Raw genomic sequence first — 18173 nt, 5'->3', positions numbered from 1 at the left:
TCCCAGGATCACAACCCTGTTTGCCCCCCCAGCCCCTCAAAGCCTCGCCCAAAGTGAGGATTTATTGCTTAAAACGAAATATTGCATCTTTAATAACACATCGGCACTCGTTTGACACACGTGACAACCGCGGGGAGTACAGGAGATAAACATTTAATATTCAGTGCAAAACCCAGTCCTTCAGGGAAATCCTTATTGCAGAACACGTGGCTTCCACAGTTCTCCATGGGAAGCCTGGAAAACAGGCAAAAATCATCTGAATGACTGCAAGGAATTGTCTCTAGGATGAGCTGCACTCCCAGGATCAGCCCCACGGGTGGGGAGCTGGAGCTCCTCGGGGAATGGGAGATAAACAATTCCAGAGGCTCTGCTGCTCATTAAAACCCACAGAAAAATGGTGAGATTGGTCCTCAAACACTTCCACCTCGGCAAACACAGCCCAGAGCAGCTTTATTTTTCCCCACAAGCAGGAACTCCCTCATGCTCTTTACCTGCAGCTGAGTTACACCATGCAGAGTTGTGTATATTTATAAAAGGTACCATTTTCAAACGCTGCTGATAACCTGGGCTGCCCCACAATCTGCTCTGACTGAGGAACACAATGTGCCAGGCACTGATTTAGTGCCCGAGGGTGGAGTTCCTTGCCAGTGCTGCCCAGCGGCAAAAGCCTTTCAGACCATGGAATTGCTCCACGAAATTATCATCACCATTTGAAATCCAGGAACAGCTTCTCCAGGGTGGGGCTGATGACACCACGAGTGCTCTGTGTCACTGGGGTTTATAACCGAGGCTGACAGCGCAGAATGAGAAAAAGGCAAAGTCCAAAGTCCCCTCCAGAGCTGCCCAGGATTCATTCCCAGTATCCCAGGCATGCAGACAGCTGCTGGACTCGGAGGACTGGAGCTCTGCCCTCAACACAGGCTGTGGCTTGCAGTTCAATTGCCAATTTTATCTTGTTTCACTCCCAGCCAGAGGCAGGAGCTCGCTCCTCATTGTCAGCATGGCAGGGTGAGGATGCACATCAGTGACAGGAATTGTTCTGTAGCCCTCAGCAATCCCTCATTTCTGGCTGCCAGGTGTGTGCAGGGCTGTAGAACACTGATTTTTGGGAAGGGCATGCACACAGGCCTGGCTGCACCTCCAGGGGCAGCTGCTGCAAGGAGACACTGCAGCAGGTCCTGCTCGAGGTGGCATCACCCCCGTGGCACTCTGCACGCTCAGAACTTTAACACTGACACCAAATCCTGTGCCAAAACTTCCCTTTAGTCCTAAATTCCATGTGCCTCATTCCCAAATCCTGCACTCGGCTGGGGAGATTCCTCTCCCTGCAGCTCTGAGCTTTCAGCAGCAGCTCTGCCACCTCTCAGCGCTGGCAGGAGATGCTCTGCCAGCTCCAGGGGCAGCTCTCCCGAGGGCAGGAGGGGATTTTGGCCAGCAGGAGCAGATGGGAAACTCCTCGGTGAGAATGCCTGCAGTGGGAGACACAGCCTCTCTCGATTCCCAGATGTGTCCATGAGCTTTCCTGGCTCTCCAGCTGTGAGCTCCTTCCCCTGCTGCAGGAGGAGGAAAAAGCCATCGAGTCCTTCACACCAAGGTCCCGTTCTTGCTGTCGTACTTCAGCCTGGCCCTGGGGAAGTTGAGGGTGGCATATTCGGTGGCGTTCTGCAGCTGCAGGCTCCTCACCTCGGCCGCCGAGCGCTCCCTGGCCTTGGAGAACACCTGGATGTCAGCGTAGTGGATGTTGTCATCCTGCTGCACGCCCTTGGGCTTGCTCACCGTGGCGTAGACAGGGACATCGGGGACATCTTCGTACGTGGGGACCTTTGGGGAGAGAAGGTTTTGGGAATTGGGATCTCTGGGCTGCTCCAACAGACCCCACACAGCACCACCTCTGACACCTCAGGGTGTTCCCACTGCCCTTCAGGGCACAAAATTGTGGGGAAAGCCATGGATACTGTGCCCACATCAGAACCTAAAGTGGCTCTAATCCTCACAGGGTGAGAGGATTTCTGGCTCTCAATCCTGCCCTGTGTCCTCCCAGCCCATGGAGTTTCGGGCAGCTCTGTCTTCTCAAAGCACACTCACAAAAAAAACCCTCTGGAAAGCTGTTTACCTTCCTGCCAGGCTGCTGCTGTGGAGTCTCACGCCTCACATTAGCTCCTGCAGAAGAAACACCAGGAGGTGAGGTTAACACAGTTTGTTGTTCCACCTTGGGATGCAGCAAGGCTGCCATGGGCTCTCCCCCCCGGGGCACAAATCAAATTTCCACCTCATCTCACACCCCTAAAGCTGCCCTGATGCTTCCAAGAAGAGAGGCTTTGCTTGTTTCTTTGGGAAAAATAAGATTTCCCAGGATGCCAGCAGGCTTGTGGACCGCAGTGTTCTTGGCAGAACCCAGGCAGAGCACAGAGAGCTCCTTGTCAGGCCCTGGAGGAGTCAGATCCAGTTTTAACTTTGTTATTTCCTCTGCTCCTGGCAAACATGTTTTGCCCAGCGTGGTCCAAAGGCCACAGGACGCAGCCTAAGGAATGCACTTCATTCCAGGGAGTGTTGTCAGACAGATGTTTGCAGCTCCTGCCCTGCTGGATGTGATTTGGGGTGGAATTGGTGATTTTCAAGGCTCTGCTGAAGTCCCTTCACCAAAATCCCGTGGCACATCACCCTCCTCACTTTAAGATTTAAAGAAATGTTGCCTCAATTCTCTTGAGGGAGGTTAAGCACAAAAGGAGAGTGGGAGAGGAGGTCAGCCTCAGGCTGAGACACCCATGTCCCCACCACAGCCACCGATGTCACCTCACCAGGGGCTCTGTCACTCCACCTCCAAAGCATCGCCACCAATCCTTACCTTGCTTTTCTTTCTTCCTTTTGAAAGGCGAAGGACACTTCCTGAAACCAGAGAGACACATCAGCCCTGAAAATCCCAAACCTCTTTCCCCCCTAAAATCACCAACCCAAAGCACACCTGGGTACCAGGGGATGAGACAGGAGGCTCAGCACAGAGCCACAGCAGAGCCCGAGTGATTCTCGCAGGGAAGATGTCCAAAGGGAAGGAGTGGGATGTGTTTCCTCCTCCTGTGACACACCCACCCCACCCCACAGCCAGCCCGGCTCTCCCTGCCTCCCCTCCTGCCCAGGAGGCAGCCCAAGGAATGGGAACACCTCTCACTGGAGCTGTGCAGCTCCCTTTGCTCAGGTGCAGGGTGCAGGACACGATCCCAACCGGCACAAACCCCTTCTTCTGGGGTCAGCTGTGCCCTCCCTGTGCTCTGACCCCCTCGCCCAGCGAGCAGCTGGATGGTTCAGTTTTTGACTAAATGTTCCAGTTTTTGACTGAATGTTCCAGTTTCTGACTGAATGTTTCAGTTTCTGACTGAATGTTTGACACTTTCCCTGTTCTCAGTTTTCCACTCAGAGCACAACCAAACCAAACAAGCTTTGCCCTCGTCCCGAGCCAAGCCAAACCCTCATCTCAGCCCTACCTGTGCGACCAGAGAGAGACAGGCCAACCACAGGTCTGTCCCAAGAGAGGACAGGAGGATGGATCAGTTCCAAATCCATCCCAGCTGGAACAACAGAGCCTGGAGCTGAGCTCCTGCAGGCTGGCAGCAGCAGGGGGACTTGTGTCCCGTTCTGGGACAGATGTATGACGGAAATGTCACGCTCAGAGGGTCGGGGAGCAGGTGGCAGCCCGGGTGTGTCCCCTCCTGCCCACACATGTCCCTGGGGAGCTGGCCAAGGGGCTCGCAGGGGCTGTGGCTGGGCTCAGCAGCTGACACAGTGCTTGCCCAGCACTCCAGGCTCCCTTTTGGGGCTCCAGGGAATGCTGTGTGTCCCACAGTGAGCATTTCCAGCCAGCCCTGCAGTGCCCCGGGCAGAGCTGTGCCCGTGCCAGCTCTCCCAGGCAGGGACAGCACAGCCAGGGTAGCAGTGCCTTGGCTCTCCATGGGGAAACAAAACTCGCTGTGAGTGCAGGCAGAGAGCTCCAGAAGGGCCAGCAATGATTAACCAGGCCTGCTGAGCTGGGGAGGCACAGGCAGCTTCGGGCAAGGCAGGGTGGCCAAGGCTGCCCCAGGGGCACCTCCAGCCCTTCCCAGGCAAAATCCGGGGGGTTCTCCCCAGGAATTGGGGGTTTCACTCCCAGCAGCACTGCTTTGTCTCTGTGGGGTTCTCTCACAGCCTCCTCCTCCCCTGTCTGCAGTGTCTCCCCCTTGCCAAGCCTTGGTTCCAGAGCCCTTTCCTCCCTCCCAGCCCTCAGACATCACGGATTGTCCCCAAAGCATCATTTTGGGGCAGAACCAGCAGGGTTCCTGCCCCCTCAGCCGGGAGCCAGGCGGCTGGGCTGGCATTCCAGGCTGCTCCCTCTGTGCAGCAGCACCGCAGGCGCTGTGTGGGCTGCAGCTATTCCTGTCGGCGGGATCATCACGGCATCTCGCCGGGAATGGGGACACGTGTGACACGGGAAATGGGAGCAGGGAAACCTCTCCCCTCCCTCCCTCCCTCCCAAGCGGGTCAGTGTTGTAACTCCCAGCCTGAGAGGATTCTCCATGCCAGCACATCGCTCTGCTCCTGCACGGCTGCTTCCCCTTTCCCCGTGCCAAGACCACCCCGATTCCTGCCCTACATAATCCCGGGGTCTGGATTTGGGCAGCTTTCCCTGCCTGGGCACACTTTAGTGCCACTGGGATGGTGAGGAAGCTTGCCCTGCGCAGGGCAGAAGCGCCCAGACCCGAGGGCACAATTCCCTCATCAATAACTTCCCCCTGGGAATAAATTTCCTGTAATAGCTTTTCTTTAAAGACCTCAGACTGTGCCCCAGGCACTCCTTGTCTGCTGAGGATTCCTCATTTACCCTCAGCCAGAGCACGGAGGAAATCAAAATCGGGACTTTTGGTGGGCGACCTGTCAAGAATCACCTTTCCGACCCTCACCCACAGCTCCTGCTCCTAAATCCCAAATTCCTCAGCGCTTGGAAGAACTTCGTCGTCCCGAACTCCCGAACCTTCCTCCACTAGGTGATGCTGTGCCTCTTGGAATTATTAAAAATCCTGGACGAATTTCTCAAACTTTCAACAAACGCAGCGCTGGACAGAGAACGTCCCCGGAGCTTCGTCTGATATTCCTGGCTCTTCCCCTCGCAGCACGCCCAGAGCTGAAAATATTCCCGCTTGGCACCGAGTGATGCCCTTTCTCCGCGAGCAGGAGCTCCAGGGCACGGCAGGAGCCAGGAGGGATTAAAGTGTCACCGTCCCTCGCCGGGAGAAAGAGCCACAGCATCTCCAAAACGCGGCCGGGATTTCCCGAGCGTTGATAAAACGCAGCCAGGGAGAGGGGCTGGAAGGGCTGAGAGCAGGATGGGGTGGCTGGACCCCAGCTGGACCCTCCGAGTGACACCTTCTGGTCCTACCTGGCCGGAGAGCTCTGCCGTGAGGACAGCGATTTTCCGGGGAAATCCGAGTGGCCGCAGCACCCCGAGCTGCCAACCCGTCTGGGCTGAGATGTGACAAAAAAACCCCTTGTCCCCCTCCTGCCTTGCCGCGGTCACCTGCACAGCGCTGTCCCCGCGCTCACCTGTCCCTCCCCGGCCAGGGGCAGGCTGAGCGCCAGCCGCAGCTCCGGCCAGCCCGGCACAAGGGCGCAAAGCTTGTCAAAGTCCCCAAAGTCCTCCCCAAAGTTGTTCGCGGCGCCAAACTCACCACGGCCGCCCGCAGCTGCACAGGTTGCCCATGTCGCTCCTTCCCCCATGGAGCTGCGGCGATTTCTGGACAGGCAGAGCTTGTATTTCCTGGTTCCTGCTCGGCCCCTGGCTGTCCCAGGGAGTGTCTGCCAGTGTCGGGTTTCCGCGCTGCGCTGGCCCCGTGTGCCATCTACCGGGGATGTCCCCGCGGCCACCTCGCCTCTGCGCCCGGCGAGGTCTCCCCGTGTCCCCAGGCGTCACCCTGCGGCCAAAACTCGGTTTTGTCCTCTGTCCGTCCCTCGGCTGTCCCTCTGTCCCCCCGGCGCCGTGATGCAAAAGGGGACGGAAGAGGGACTTTGAAGGAAAGGAGAACCCCCGGGGTGGGAGCTGTCAGTGCTGCTCCTGCTGCTCATCCTCGCACCTCGGGCGGGATGGCAGGAAGACGTGTGGCACATGTGGCATCACCTGTGGCATGTGCAGCATCACCTGGGAAAGAGTGGATTTCTTGGAATTCTCCTCTCGGCTGAGCTCTGGTGCTGCTGCTGCTGACCCACAGCCTCAGGGAAAGTGGAAATCCAGTTTTTTAAAGCTACCTGGATAACAGTGTGCAGTTCTGTGCCTTTGAGAGTGGCAGGACGCCAGGAGGGACCTGACATCCCTAAGGAGGCGCAGTGCAGCTCTTGGCTCACCCTCAGCGGGTCAGACAGGAACAGCAATGTGTATTTCACTTCTCTGCCCCTGCTGAGAGCCCTTCAGGCTGTCTGAGAGAGCCCTGCTCATTCCTGCACCTAACGATTAGCCAATTCCTGGGACCTAATCTCAGGCAGATCCAAGAAAACTGATACTCCAGAAAGATACTTTAATGTCATTCTTGAGCAGAAACTCTGCCCCTCAGCTTTGACTCTGCAGTCAGCCCCAGTTCTGTGCAGGTCTGCTCCCCCAAAGGGTGTCCTAGGAGTTTTAATTCCCCTTGCTGTGACAGGGGCTGGCCCTGGTCCCCTGCTCAGGTGTGCCCACGCTCTCAGCCAGGCTCACAGCACCACTGGTCATCTGCCCGAGGCCAGAGCAAAGCTTGGACCTGTCTGGGAATGGTGGAAGGAGGATTCTGCTTTGGAAAGGTCACAGCTGAGTCGTGGGTGAGCTGCACTGTGACCTGCACTGAGCCTTGCTGTGACACTGCCCCTCAGCGTGGGGCTGGAGAATTGAGAATTTAGGATTAGATTCATGCAGGCAGCTGGAATTCAATGCCAGTTCCACTTTCTCAGGGTCCTGCAGCGAGCAGGTGTTCCCAGGACTCTGTCCCTGCTTGGGAAGCTGCAGACTGTGTGTCTCTGGGCTCGCCACAGACACTGTTGTTTTAACGAACCAGCGTCTGTTTGGATTTCTGGGATAACTTGGGCTTTGTTGCTTTGTGGGGAAGGAGAGAAAGAAAAAAGGCTGCGAGCCTGTTCCCATCAGCCTCTTTCACAACTACTGGAGCTGCCGCTTCGAGCTCCACCAGACAAACAGAAAAGCATCACAAACATTGGCAGGGCCGGGGAGTCCTTGGCTGCCGCTCCGCATTCCCTGCCCGGGCTGTCTGCGGGATGAAAGCGGGCGGGCTGCCGGCGATCCTGCGGCCGCAGGGACAGCCCTGGCCGGCACCGGGCACTGCCACCCCGCACGGGGCCCGGCGGGGACACAGAGCTCGGGGGAGAGGGAATATAGGGCGAGGAAGAGGGAGCAGAACTGTGTGGTCACTGCTAATGCCGAGCAGCTCTGGTCTGGCAGGTACTGTGACAGGTGTGGCACAGGCACACAGCAAGCTGGCATTGTCTGTCAAAAGTGAAACAGGGAGAGATCTGAACCCTTCCAGGCACTTTTTTCTCTCAGAATCTGCTTGCAGTGCAGCCCCAGCCCTGGCCATGTGCTGTTTGCAGCCCCCAGTGCATCGGAAAGCTGCCGAGCAGGGACAGATGGCATTCGGTGTGTGCCTGTGCCATGTCTGCTGTGTGAGCTCTGCTCTGCCCACTCGGGGCTCACGTTGGCCATTCCCCATCCCCAGCCCGGAGAGGGAGTTCATCCCAATCCCAGGAAACCTCCCAGGAAATCCCAGCGACCATCAGCGTTTCTTGCCACATCAGAGACAAAGAGAAGCCTTTCGTAGCTGCTGCCATGAAGTGTCTGTGAGGCTGAGGAAGATTTTTATGACGGGGGACTAAGGAAATTATGGCCACACACAGCCACGGGGCTCAGGAACCCAACCCTCCTCAGATCTGGGGTTTGGGTGGGCGTTGGGTGAATGGGATGCAGGTGACTGACAGTCCCCAGCCCAGAATTATCTCTGGAATTTTCATTAATGACTTAAACAATGCCCGTTTTAAAGATGATTTTTCTTTTGACAGCCATCTGGTTCTACTGCAGGAGCCAGGGCAGGAGCTGGGGCACTGAGGGTAGCTGGGCTGCCCTGGGCTGGGGGAGGCTCAGCCACCTTCCCTCTGCCTCCTGAGCCTGGCAGGCAGAGCTGCTCTTCCTCTGACTGTGCTGGGAAAAAATAGCTCAAAATAGCTGCGCAGTGCTTCGCTCTGGTCTGGATCCCACTGTGCCTGGCAGGGGACAAAAATCAGCCTCGTGTCCTGTTCCAGCTTCCAAAGGGATGTGCTGGACAGGCTCCTCAGCAGGGCCCACGAATTCCTGGAGGCAGAGAGGAGTGGAGGCAGAGTCCCAGCGAGAGGGGGAAGTCACATCCCCAAGGATTTCAAGACTTCTTCTCCTCTCTGCGGGAGAGCTGCGCAACGAACACCCCCAAATTTAGCCACTGACACAGCATTCTGTGTGCCCTGACGACACAAGGGTGGCAAGTGTCACCTGCTGAGCCCCCGGGGCAGCAGCTGCCAGCGCCAGCAGCACACACGATCCCTGCCCGGTGTCACCAGACCGCGGGGACATTGCTCATGGAGCATCACTGTGTCTGCAAAAGGACCCAATTTAGCCCCTCCCTGACCCCACAGACAGGGCTGGGGTGCCAGCAAAGCCTTTCCCATCAGTGTTTTGGGGTTCAGTCCCCCCACAAAGGGCTGTGTGTGAAGGATGTCCCATAACTCAAGGGCTGGGCAGGCACAGGCTGTGGTTTGGCATTTATTTCTCCCCCATTCACTTGGGCTCATTCATTCCAGCTGCAGTGCTGGAGGTGCTCAGGGATCTTCCCAGAGCTCAGCACTCCACACCTTTTTGTCCTTGAGGCCACTACACCCTGGGCTCCCTAAAAAGAGCACCTGGGCCAGGGGGTGAGGCACAGAGGTGGCCAAGGTCCCTCCATGTCCCTGCATGGCTCCCAGCTGGGCACTGTCCATCCTTCTGCTCACAGGAGCAACACAAATCCAAGGAAAACAAGAGAAGAGCAGAGGCAGATTTATTCCTCTTTCCTCCTGACTGCTGCAGGCACTTTTACACACCAACACCCACCTTGCACAGGCACAGAACTCAGCCACCAGCTCACAAGCCAGGCGCTGGGATCATCTTTTCCCCCTGGGATCATCTTTTCCCTCTGGGATTATCTTTTCCCTCTTCCCAGTGCCCTTCTGGGCTAGAGCACAGTCCACTGAGATTCAGCCTCACAGCTGAGGGTAGGAGTGACCCTGGGGTGAGAGCAGAGCTCCCTGCACGGTGCCCTGACCTAGGAGAAAACCTGCATTACAGCCACTCACACTCACACTTCAGCCCCACGCTTTTTTTTCCAGTTCCAAGTCCCTTTTTTACCCAGCCATCAGCCTCGAGAAGCAGAAATCTGGCTGCCTCAGGGCCCTGCTGAGCACTGATGGTGACAAACAGGGGTCTGGCATTGCGGATTCCCCATCCCTGCCCCCCCACCTTCCCAGATTTGGGGGCATTTAGGACTTTTCCTTCTCCTTTCCTCCCTCAGCCTGTTCTTCTTTCCCCGCTGGCTGCTCCTGCTGCGTTATCTTCACCTCGTTGACTCTGGCCTTCAGCTCCTTGCCTGTCCGGGGAGCCACGATGCTCAGGATGCCATCGTGGGACAAGGTGGCTTTCACCAGCAAGGGGTCCACATCCAGGGGCAGGATGTAGGTCCTGGTGAACTCCCTGGAGATGAAGCCGTGGCGGTCAGCCTTCTGCGGGTGCTGCCCCACCACCTCCAGCAGGTTGTCCACGGTGCGCACGCTGAGCTCGTCGGGCAGGAACTGGCAGACGTCCAGGAACACCTGGAATTTGTGCTCGTTCAGGCAGATCTCCGAGGTTCCCCTCTCCAGCTGCTTGTTGATCCGCGGCCGGATGTAGTAGCCGTGGTACAGGGCTGGGGCTAAGATCTCCGATGGGGACACACCTGGGAAGGAGACCCGGGGAGGAGTTTCCAGGGAATTCCAGGGAATTCCAATCCCACGGGTTGGTGGGAGGTGACAGCACGTCGGGGAGGGTGACAGGAGGGGTTTGGGACCTGGGAAACACCTTGGCTGTGCCTGCCGCATCACCACACCGTGGGTGGAGTCTGCCGCAGTTGCCACCTTTGTGTCGCAGAGCCACATCCCTGCCAGCCCTGCCATCCCAAAAAGCTGCCCAGAGCTGCCAGCCCAGGGCTGGCATCCAGCTTCGCATGTTGGGAGCACAGGGAGGGCCCGGTGGGTGCACTGGGAGCTCTGCAGGACAGAGCCCACAGCCAGGGATGGGCATGGAAAATGCTGACAGTGAAGAAAGCTCCCTGAGGAACTAAAGGCCTTTTGTGTGCCATTGTCCGGGGGGCTTTCCTTGGAGCTTTTTGCCTTTTCACGCTGTTGTGCTGGTGCTGAATGGTTCTGCTGCTGCCCACATTCCTTCCCCTCGGCCAGCCACTGCCCAGCTTTGTGCTGAACGCCCCAGCTCAGCTTTTCTCCACATCCCCCGGGCTGGAAAAGCTTCCCCCCTCCCCTGAGCGCTTTCGCTCCATGTTTGCACAGCATGTGCATGGGTGGCACGAGGGAGGGACAGGACAGGCAGCAGTGGGCATGGATGGAGAGGTGGACATGGAGAGAGAGACCCTGGGCATTCCCTGGGCATTCCCTGGGCATTCTGTGACTATTCCCTGGCCATTCCCCTTCGATTTGATCTCAAAACTCCTCAGCTCCAGCTTCCTGCTCTGGAGCCCAACCAGCTAACCCCACCAGCCCTCCTGCAGCAGAGGGCAGAAAGGTGCAAGGCTGGGGGGCAAATCCCACCTCCCTCCTTACCTTCCCCAAAGTTCTGGTCGTAGATCTTGCTGGGGTTGGCAAACTCGTACTCGGAGCTCATGGGGTAGGCGTGGGGCACGGTGCGGGCAGCCATGGTGCCTTCCCAGCCCCTGCTGCCTCGCAGAGTGAAGGCTGCAGCCTGCGAGGGCTCGGCTGGGTGGATTCCAAAGGGAGGAGTGTGGGAGAAAAAAGATGGACCAAAATAGCCCCGCGCCAGGCCCCAGGATGCCGGGCCAGCGTGACGGGGGAGCTGGGAGCTGCATTCCAGCAGGGAGGGCAGGCAGTGCCTGCGCCCAGGGACACCTCGGGGACACCCTGAATGTCCTCCTGGCCTCTGAGAGTCCCCTGGAGCAGGGGTTGGGCAGTCGGGCACAGGCAGGACTCGAGGCTGGAGCAGGAGGGAGAAGGACGGATGCCAGGCTCTGCTGCTCCAGAGGAAAGGCCAGTAAGAGGCTCGTTGCAGGGAGTCCCTGGGCTGGGACTGGTGGCCCTAAGCCCCTGTGGGTGTGTGGTGCTTGTTCACGTTGGGTAGTGAAGCCAATCACTGTCCCCATCCATTGTCCCATTGGGAGCTTGGGGCTCAAACCAACCCCTCCTGCTCCCCACACAAGCAGCCTGGTTCTCCCAAAAGCTGAGCTCAAGACTTTTGTTCCTTCAGTGGTGAAGGGCTGCAGGGAGTTGGACAAGACCCACATCCCACTGCTGTCACCTCCCCATCCATGTCCAGGCTGTCCTCTTGCCCAGGGCTTTGGCACAGCGTCATGGGACCTGGAGAAATGCTGGTGCCAGACATCACCAGTTAATCCAGGCTCTGAGCCTGGCATCAATCCAGCTTTACTGAGCAGGGCTGGTGGGCTGCTGGTGCTGCAGCCGGGGAGGAGCGCCCAGCTGAGCTCTGCACAGCCTGAAACCAGAGATTTCCTTCAGCCCTGCGGTGTGAGAGAGCAGGTGCAGTGCTGCTGATGTAATGGGGACTTGGAGAGGGTATTTATGGCCTGGGCTGCTGCACAGAGCAAATCCTGCTCCCTGTTCTTGCAGGCAAGCTGAGAGGAAGAGGCTCAGAGCCTTTTTGCAAAGCGCTGGCAGTGCTGGCAGTGCCTCTGAGCCAGAAATTCTCCTCAAATCGAGAGCTCTCAGAGGCAGAGGAGCTCTTGCCCTTCAACAGTTGCTAGGCTGAACCCATTCCAGTGATTTGGGTTCACAGGCCAGGCAGGAATTAAAATAAATGTGAGAATTATTGGGAGAAGAGCAGCAGGAAACCACATTAGTGCAGGGGAAGAGGCAGACAGAGATGTTCTGCACCCTGTGGGGACATGACCATGCCCAGGTCACCTCTGGGCTCATGGCATGGGGCTCTCCTCTCCAGAAAAGCAGTTCCTGCACTGGGCAAAGGCTGAGGAGCGTGGGTGGAGAAATCCATCCTTCCTTCCCCCACCCCACGAGGACAGCAGAGCCGCGGTGCCAGGGCATCCCAGCAAAGCCTCCTGGCACCTTCCCTGCCCCAGAGCCGGCAGAGGCACAGCCCTGGCGGGTGAGGAGGTCTGGGCGCCGCAACAAGGGCCCCTTGTCACTGTCACCGCCAGCCAAAGATAGGAGCGGCATTGATCCCGCTGGCATCCAGAGCAGCTGGGAACATCCGCCAAGCCCGCCTGGGACTGCGCGGGTAAACAGCACGTGGGCAGCGGGGCGGGCAATGGGCACCCGGCCTTCTGCTGCCCCACCAGCCTCCTTTTCTTCCTCTCCCCTTCCCCCTCCTCCTCAGCCAGGCGCTCAAATCCCTCAGACAGCGGCTGGGCACCGCCGAAGGGCCCAGCCCAGGAGTGGGACAATAAAATCCCTGACACCACTGTTCAAGAGGCCTCGGGGGGGTGGAAGGCCAGGCCAGCTGCACGGGTATAAAGCTGTCCCACGCTCCCGGCACGGCACTGCAGCTCCGTCGTTTGCCAGGCTCCTCCAGCGCTCTCCAATGGATATCACCATCCACAACCCCCTGATCCGCAGACCCTTCTTCTCCTGGTTGGCACCGAGTCGTATCTTTGACCAGATTTTCGGGGAGCACCTGCCGGAGTCGGAGCTGCTCCCCGTTTCCCCCAGCTTCAGCCCCTTCCTGATGCGATCCCCCATCCTGCGGATGCCCAGTTGGCTAGAGACAGGACTCTCGGAGGTAATCTTTGCTTCTTCGTGCTTTTTGTCACGGCTTTGGTGGCTCTGGAGGCCCAGGAGAGCTGAGAGCTTGGAAGATGCCCGTAGGTGGTGTTTTTTAGGGAAAAAGCTGGGGGAAAAGGGGGCTGTGTTTGTGCCTCTGCGTTGTTTGGGATGGAGCAAGTCTTGCCCTAGCGATGGGAGCAGAGGCAAACGGAGCTCAGTGGGCTTGGCAGAAGACCCCAGGAGCTGGCAGGAGGAAGGAGGAAGCTTAATTTTCCCAGATTTCCCTAATTTCCCAGTGTGCTGTGCCAAAATTTCAATCCCACTCCCACCCGAGAAGCCAAGAGCACAGGGATGCTCATGTCAGGCAGTGCAGGAGCTCATGGCTGCTGAGGGAAAAGGGGCCTGTTTTAAACAATCCCTACCCAGAAAATCAGAGTTTTAATAAGATCCACGACCCAGAGGATCACGGAGCAGACATCTCCTTGCTCCAGAGGCTGAGCCAAGAGGCTTTTGCTTCTCCTGCAAGTCCTATTTACAAGGAGCTCATGGAGCTATTCCAAGCAGAAGGAGTGAAAGTATTATTTTAATCCTTGCATAATGTTCTCCCTGATTTAGTGACCTAAGTCTGGCTGCCCAGTGAAGCAGCCGTAATAAAGAGTCAGTTTTAACTCAAGAGTCAGATTTCCCAAATCCAGGTCAAGGATCTCAGGTTCTGCAGCGATGGGCGTTAAAGCAAGGCCAACAAGGGCCAGAGCCACACAGCTCAGCTCAGATCCCAAAACAAAGGTCATTTTGTGTGTGTGGAGAGATCAGCTTCGGTCTTGACCTGCTGCATTCCGAGAGCCTTCCTCACCTGCTTGCTCCTGAAGCCACCTCCTTGTTCTTGCAGATGCGCCTGGATAAGGACAAATTTTATGTGAACCTGGATGTGAAGCATTTCTCCCCCGAGGAGCTGAAGGTGAAGGTGCTTGGGGACATGATTGAGATCCACGGGAAGCACGAGGAGCGCCAGGTACCTCTGCTTTACCTTTACCACTGTGAGCTCCCTCGCCTCTGGGAGCAAAGCAATCCTGTGCTCATCTCAAATATTTGAGATTTTTTGAAATCAAGACGCTCTGTGCAGCTCCCCCCAGCTGATGCCAGACAGGGCAGCAAGAGGGTGGGTGGAGGTTTATTGCTGATGGTGCATGAACTGTGAGCTGAACTGGAAAATCATCTGTGAAATGAGCATTTTTGGGCTTCCCCTCTTTTTGGGAAGAGGCCAGGAATGCAGGGAGGCGTCCAGCGAGCTAAAAATGAACTGTAATAATTGAGCCACAGGATGAATCAGTGCATTGCCCTGTGTGTTACCTTTCCTAGGCCCAGCTATCAGTTTCTAATCCTTAAGAGTTGTGTTCTGCTGTCATTCATTCAACTCTGGCCACCTGTGTGGACACTGGGCAGGCAGAAACCCAAAGCCATGCCCAGAGTGAATGTAACACCATTTTCCAGTCTCCATCCCCTGTTCCCACCTACTGGCATAACTTCTGGAATTTTTTTCACCAAGAACATAACCAAGCACAGAGACCAAGCACTGAGGGTGTCCAGGGCAGTGTGGTTGGCACTGCAGGGAGCTCTGGTGCTGTTCCCCTTGGCAAAGCCAGCACAGGGAAGCTCTGCCTGGCACAGGGTTGGGACACAAACCTCCTCCTGTAACCTCTGTGTGCTGCAGGACCTGCAGCCAGGCAGGCCAGGCCCACTCTGCCTCTTTAAAGAGGACAGCTCATCTGCAAAACCCTCTTAACTCCCTGAAAAGCTTCCCTTTGCAAGCCAAAACTCCTCAAAAAGCTTTCCTTTGCAAATCAGAACTCCCCAAAAAGCTTTCCTTTGCAAACCAAAACTCCTCAAAAGATTTCCTTCGCAAGCCAGAACTCCCCAAAAAGCTTTCCTCTGCAATCCACAACTCCCCAAAAAGCTTTCTTCTGCAAACCACAACTCCCCAAAAAGCTTTCCTTTGCAAACCATAACTCCCTGAAAAGCTTTCTTCTGCAAACCATAACTCCCCAAAAAGTTTCCTTTGCAAGCCAGAGCTCCCCAAAAAGCTTTCCTTTGCAAACCAGAACTCCTCAAAAAGTTTCCTTCGCAAACCATAACTCCCTGAAAAGCTTTCTTCTGCAAACCATAACTCCCCAAAAAGCTTTTTTTTGCAAACCAGAACTCCCCAAAAAGCTTCCCTTTGCCCCCAGACCTCCCCAGCCCCACCCTTCCCACCCAGGCCCCGCGCTGAAGGCAGAACCAGGCGAACATTCCCAACCAAACCCCTCTCCTCCTCCCCGGCGAGCAGGACGAGCACGGCTTCATCGCCAGGGAGTTCAACAGGAAGTACCGCATCCCGGACGACGTTGACCCGCTGACCATCACGTCGTCGCTGTCGCTGGATGGCGTGCTGACGGTCAGCGCTCCCCGCAAGCAGAGCGACGTCCCCGAGCGCACCATCCCCATCACCCGCGAGGACAAGCCGGCCATCGCAGGCGCCCAGAGGAAGTAGGGGCTGCTCTGCTGTCCCCAAAGTCACCCTTTTTCGGGAGCCATTCCTAAACGGAGCTCTTGCCTCGTGTTATTTATGCTGAGGAGGTTTACTAACGAATAAACCGTGGATAAGCAGTGTGGGTTGATTTGTTTCGGGTGGCTGAGGGGTTGTGGTGACTAGAGCGGGCTTACCTGATGCAGAGGGGTAGACACAGTTAGGAGAATAAAAAACAGGTTAATTTATTAAAGGTCTTTAAGGTACATTCAGGGCAGACAGAGCTTACTCCAGAGGCTACACCCAAAATGGATGACAAGTCACGAAGTTTTCATATTTTATAAATTCTGTCCAATTAACATATGGGCCCTTAATCCTCCAATTACACCCCCAGGCAATGACGTCAGTCACCCCAGTTCACTGTTGTTTACATATTTGGTGCAGCAAAGTGTCCTCGGATTTTTCAATTGTTTTGTCTAAAACGCTGGGAGCAGAGGTTTTTAGCACTTTGTGAAGCCTAGAATTACACACCAATCTATAGACACATGAAGAATAAAAGCTAAAAATCCTTAAGGCATCAGTTGGGATGAGAAAGGTGGATAAAAGAATATCGTTCTTGGGTGGCAGGTGTGTCCAGGACAGCTTATCTGGGTGTTCAGCAGCACTTTGCTCATCACACCTTGTGTTCTCTCTCCCTTCAACGCTGCCAGGAGATTTCAGAGTGTTTCACAAGCAACAGGAAAGTTTCTCCCGTGGAGATTAAACAGGTAAAACAGCTCCATGACAGCTGAAACCCATGTGAAGTGTGGGTATTTGATAACAGCTGGCTGGAAGAGAACTGTATCTGAAATCTCTGGAGTGACTCATGTCATGGAGAAGTGTTGAGGTTCAGAGCAGTTGCAGGTGAAAACTGCAGGGCTGCAGTAAACACAGATCTGTGCAAAGAGAGGAGAAACATTCTGCTCTGATGATGCAAATCACACCCCTTTGAAACTCTGGTGTTAGTGCCCTTCAAACAGCGAGCAGGATCTGATGTCTGCACCAATAATCTGATTTATGCCAGCGCTGCTGAGTGATACAAACCACTGCTAAAGTCCTTCTCAGGCATCTTCCTCTGCTTGGCACCTCTCTTCAAAGGGGTGTAAAGGGAAGTCTGGATTGCTGGAATTGAATTTAAAAAAATTCATCTTCAAAAAGGACAGATCTGTCGCACAGATCACCATGCTCAGTCATGACCTGACCTATTTTCTGTGCTCCTTATCCCTGCTAAGACAAAAGTTCTATTACAAGGGATCACATTACACCTCAGATGAGCAGGGAGGATATCCTTCTCCTGCAGCTTTAGGCGAGGAAAATAAAATGAGCTCTCTGTGATGTGGGGTCACTGTCCAACACCCCAAATCCCACCCCATTTCCAAGGTTCCTATTAACAGGTTCTAATAATCTCTCCCAACCAAGGTGTTAATTGGGTTTGTCTGGCCAGGCATAGCCACCTCTGCACACAAGAACAAACCACACACACACACAGAGCTTACAAACACGGATTAAAGAGCAGGAAGAACATTTTCCACATGTCTTTCATGTGTGACAGCTCCTTGTGCTGGATGGAAATCCCTGGTTCATTGGTTCCGGACGGTTTCTGCTGCTTTTCCTGTGTCCTTCTTGTTCCTACTCCATTTGGAGAGCAGCAGAACTGAGAAACTGAGCTGCACAAGGGAGGTTCCAGCTCAGACTGGTGGCCTGGAAATCAATGAGGTTTTTATTCAAATCCAGAAATGATCCACATTAAAAGGAAGTAAATGTATAATAGAAAGAATATATCCAGAGAGTGAAATGAGGGAAACTTTTCCTAAAGCCCAGGGGTTTGTTAGGCTCAAATCAGCAGCAAGAAATGGGCATTTTGAGTGAAAGCTCTCTGGGGATAAAGTGGATGAGGTCAGCCAGACGAGAATACTTGAAATGCAAAACCACTCCCTGAGTGACCTGAAATACCTGTTCTGGGGTGGCACAGGAGCACAGCCCAGCACGGAGAGAATGACAGAAAACATCCCTGTCATCTCCAGGCACAAACATCACTGAGGAGCTCCTCACATCCAACCCAGATTGTCCTAGTTCTGCACACGTAAAATTCCCTCTCTGATGTTTCCCTTGTAATCTGAAGCAGGCTGTTCCAAAGCTTCCTGTGCTTCCCTTCCAGCTGAAATTTAGCATGGCTAAATATACCTTTGGAGGGTTTTTTTAATTATTAGAACGTTGTGTGGTAACTCTTTTCCCGAATGTCTCAAAGCCAAACACCTCTCCAGGGCACTTTCCTGCCCTTTAAAAGAGACAAAATGATTCTCCCAAAGCCACAGGGAGGCAGTGCCTGGCCCAGAGCTCACCAGCTCTGTGCTGGAGCTCTCCTTTGCCCCTTCCATTGTGTCATTATCCATGTGAAACACTGTCCCTGCCCTGTGGGGCAGCTGTGGGGACACAAATACAGCAGGAGACACCCAGACCTGGCTGTTGTATATATTATATACCATAATTTCCTTTCTTCTCAAAGGCATGTGCATAAACACATATGCGAGGCAGGGTAATTAATTTACCTTGTATCACCCTGTTGAGAAATTAGACACCTTCTTATTACACCTTGATTATGTCTGCAATT

General features: G+C 55.3%; 3 protein-coding genes across 3 annotated transcripts; 1 reads left to right on the top strand and 2 right to left on the bottom strand.

Moving 5' to 3' along the window:
* Window positions 1-60: 60 nt before the first annotated feature.
* On the bottom strand, window positions 61-5924 carry C24H11orf52 (chromosome 24 C11orf52 homolog). Its single transcript, XM_085081702.1, has 4 exons — window positions 5694-5924; window positions 2846-2886; window positions 2114-2160; window positions 61-1821 (listed from the first exon to the last, which is right to left on the bottom strand). Exons 1-4 carry the CDS (start codon window positions 5723-5725, stop codon window positions 1585-1587), a joined length of 357 nt encoding a protein of 118 aa, XP_084937828.1. The 5' UTR covers window positions 5726-5924; the 3' UTR covers window positions 61-1584.
* A 3124-nt stretch (window positions 5925-9048) lies between these two features.
* HSPB2 (heat shock protein family B (small) member 2) lies at window positions 9049-11044 on the bottom strand. The gene is made up of 2 exons (XM_085081750.1): window positions 10873-11044; window positions 9049-9995 (listed from the first exon to the last, which is right to left on the bottom strand). Exons 1-2 carry the CDS (start codon window positions 10964-10966, stop codon window positions 9544-9546), a joined length of 546 nt encoding a protein of 181 aa, XP_084937876.1. The 5' UTR covers window positions 10967-11044; the 3' UTR covers window positions 9049-9543.
* A 1511-nt stretch (window positions 11045-12555) lies between these two features.
* CRYAB (crystallin alpha B) lies at window positions 12556-15607 on the top strand. Its single transcript, XM_085081762.1, has 3 exons — window positions 12556-13036; window positions 13910-14032; window positions 15344-15607. Exons 1-3 carry the CDS (start codon window positions 12566-12568, stop codon window positions 15545-15547), a joined length of 798 nt encoding a protein of 265 aa, XP_084937888.1. The 5' UTR covers window positions 12556-12565; the 3' UTR covers window positions 15548-15607.
* The last annotated feature ends 2566 nt before the right edge of the window (window positions 15608-18173 follow it).

The sequence above is a fragment of the Lichenostomus cassidix genome, chromosome 24 (assembly GCF_008360975.1).
Source record: "Lichenostomus cassidix isolate B80296 chromosome 24, HeHo_3.0, whole genome shotgun sequence".
Taxonomy (NCBI): Eukaryota; Metazoa; Chordata; class Aves; order Passeriformes; family Meliphagidae; genus Lichenostomus; species Lichenostomus cassidix.
This window is presented reverse-complemented; position numbering and strand designations above follow the sequence as displayed.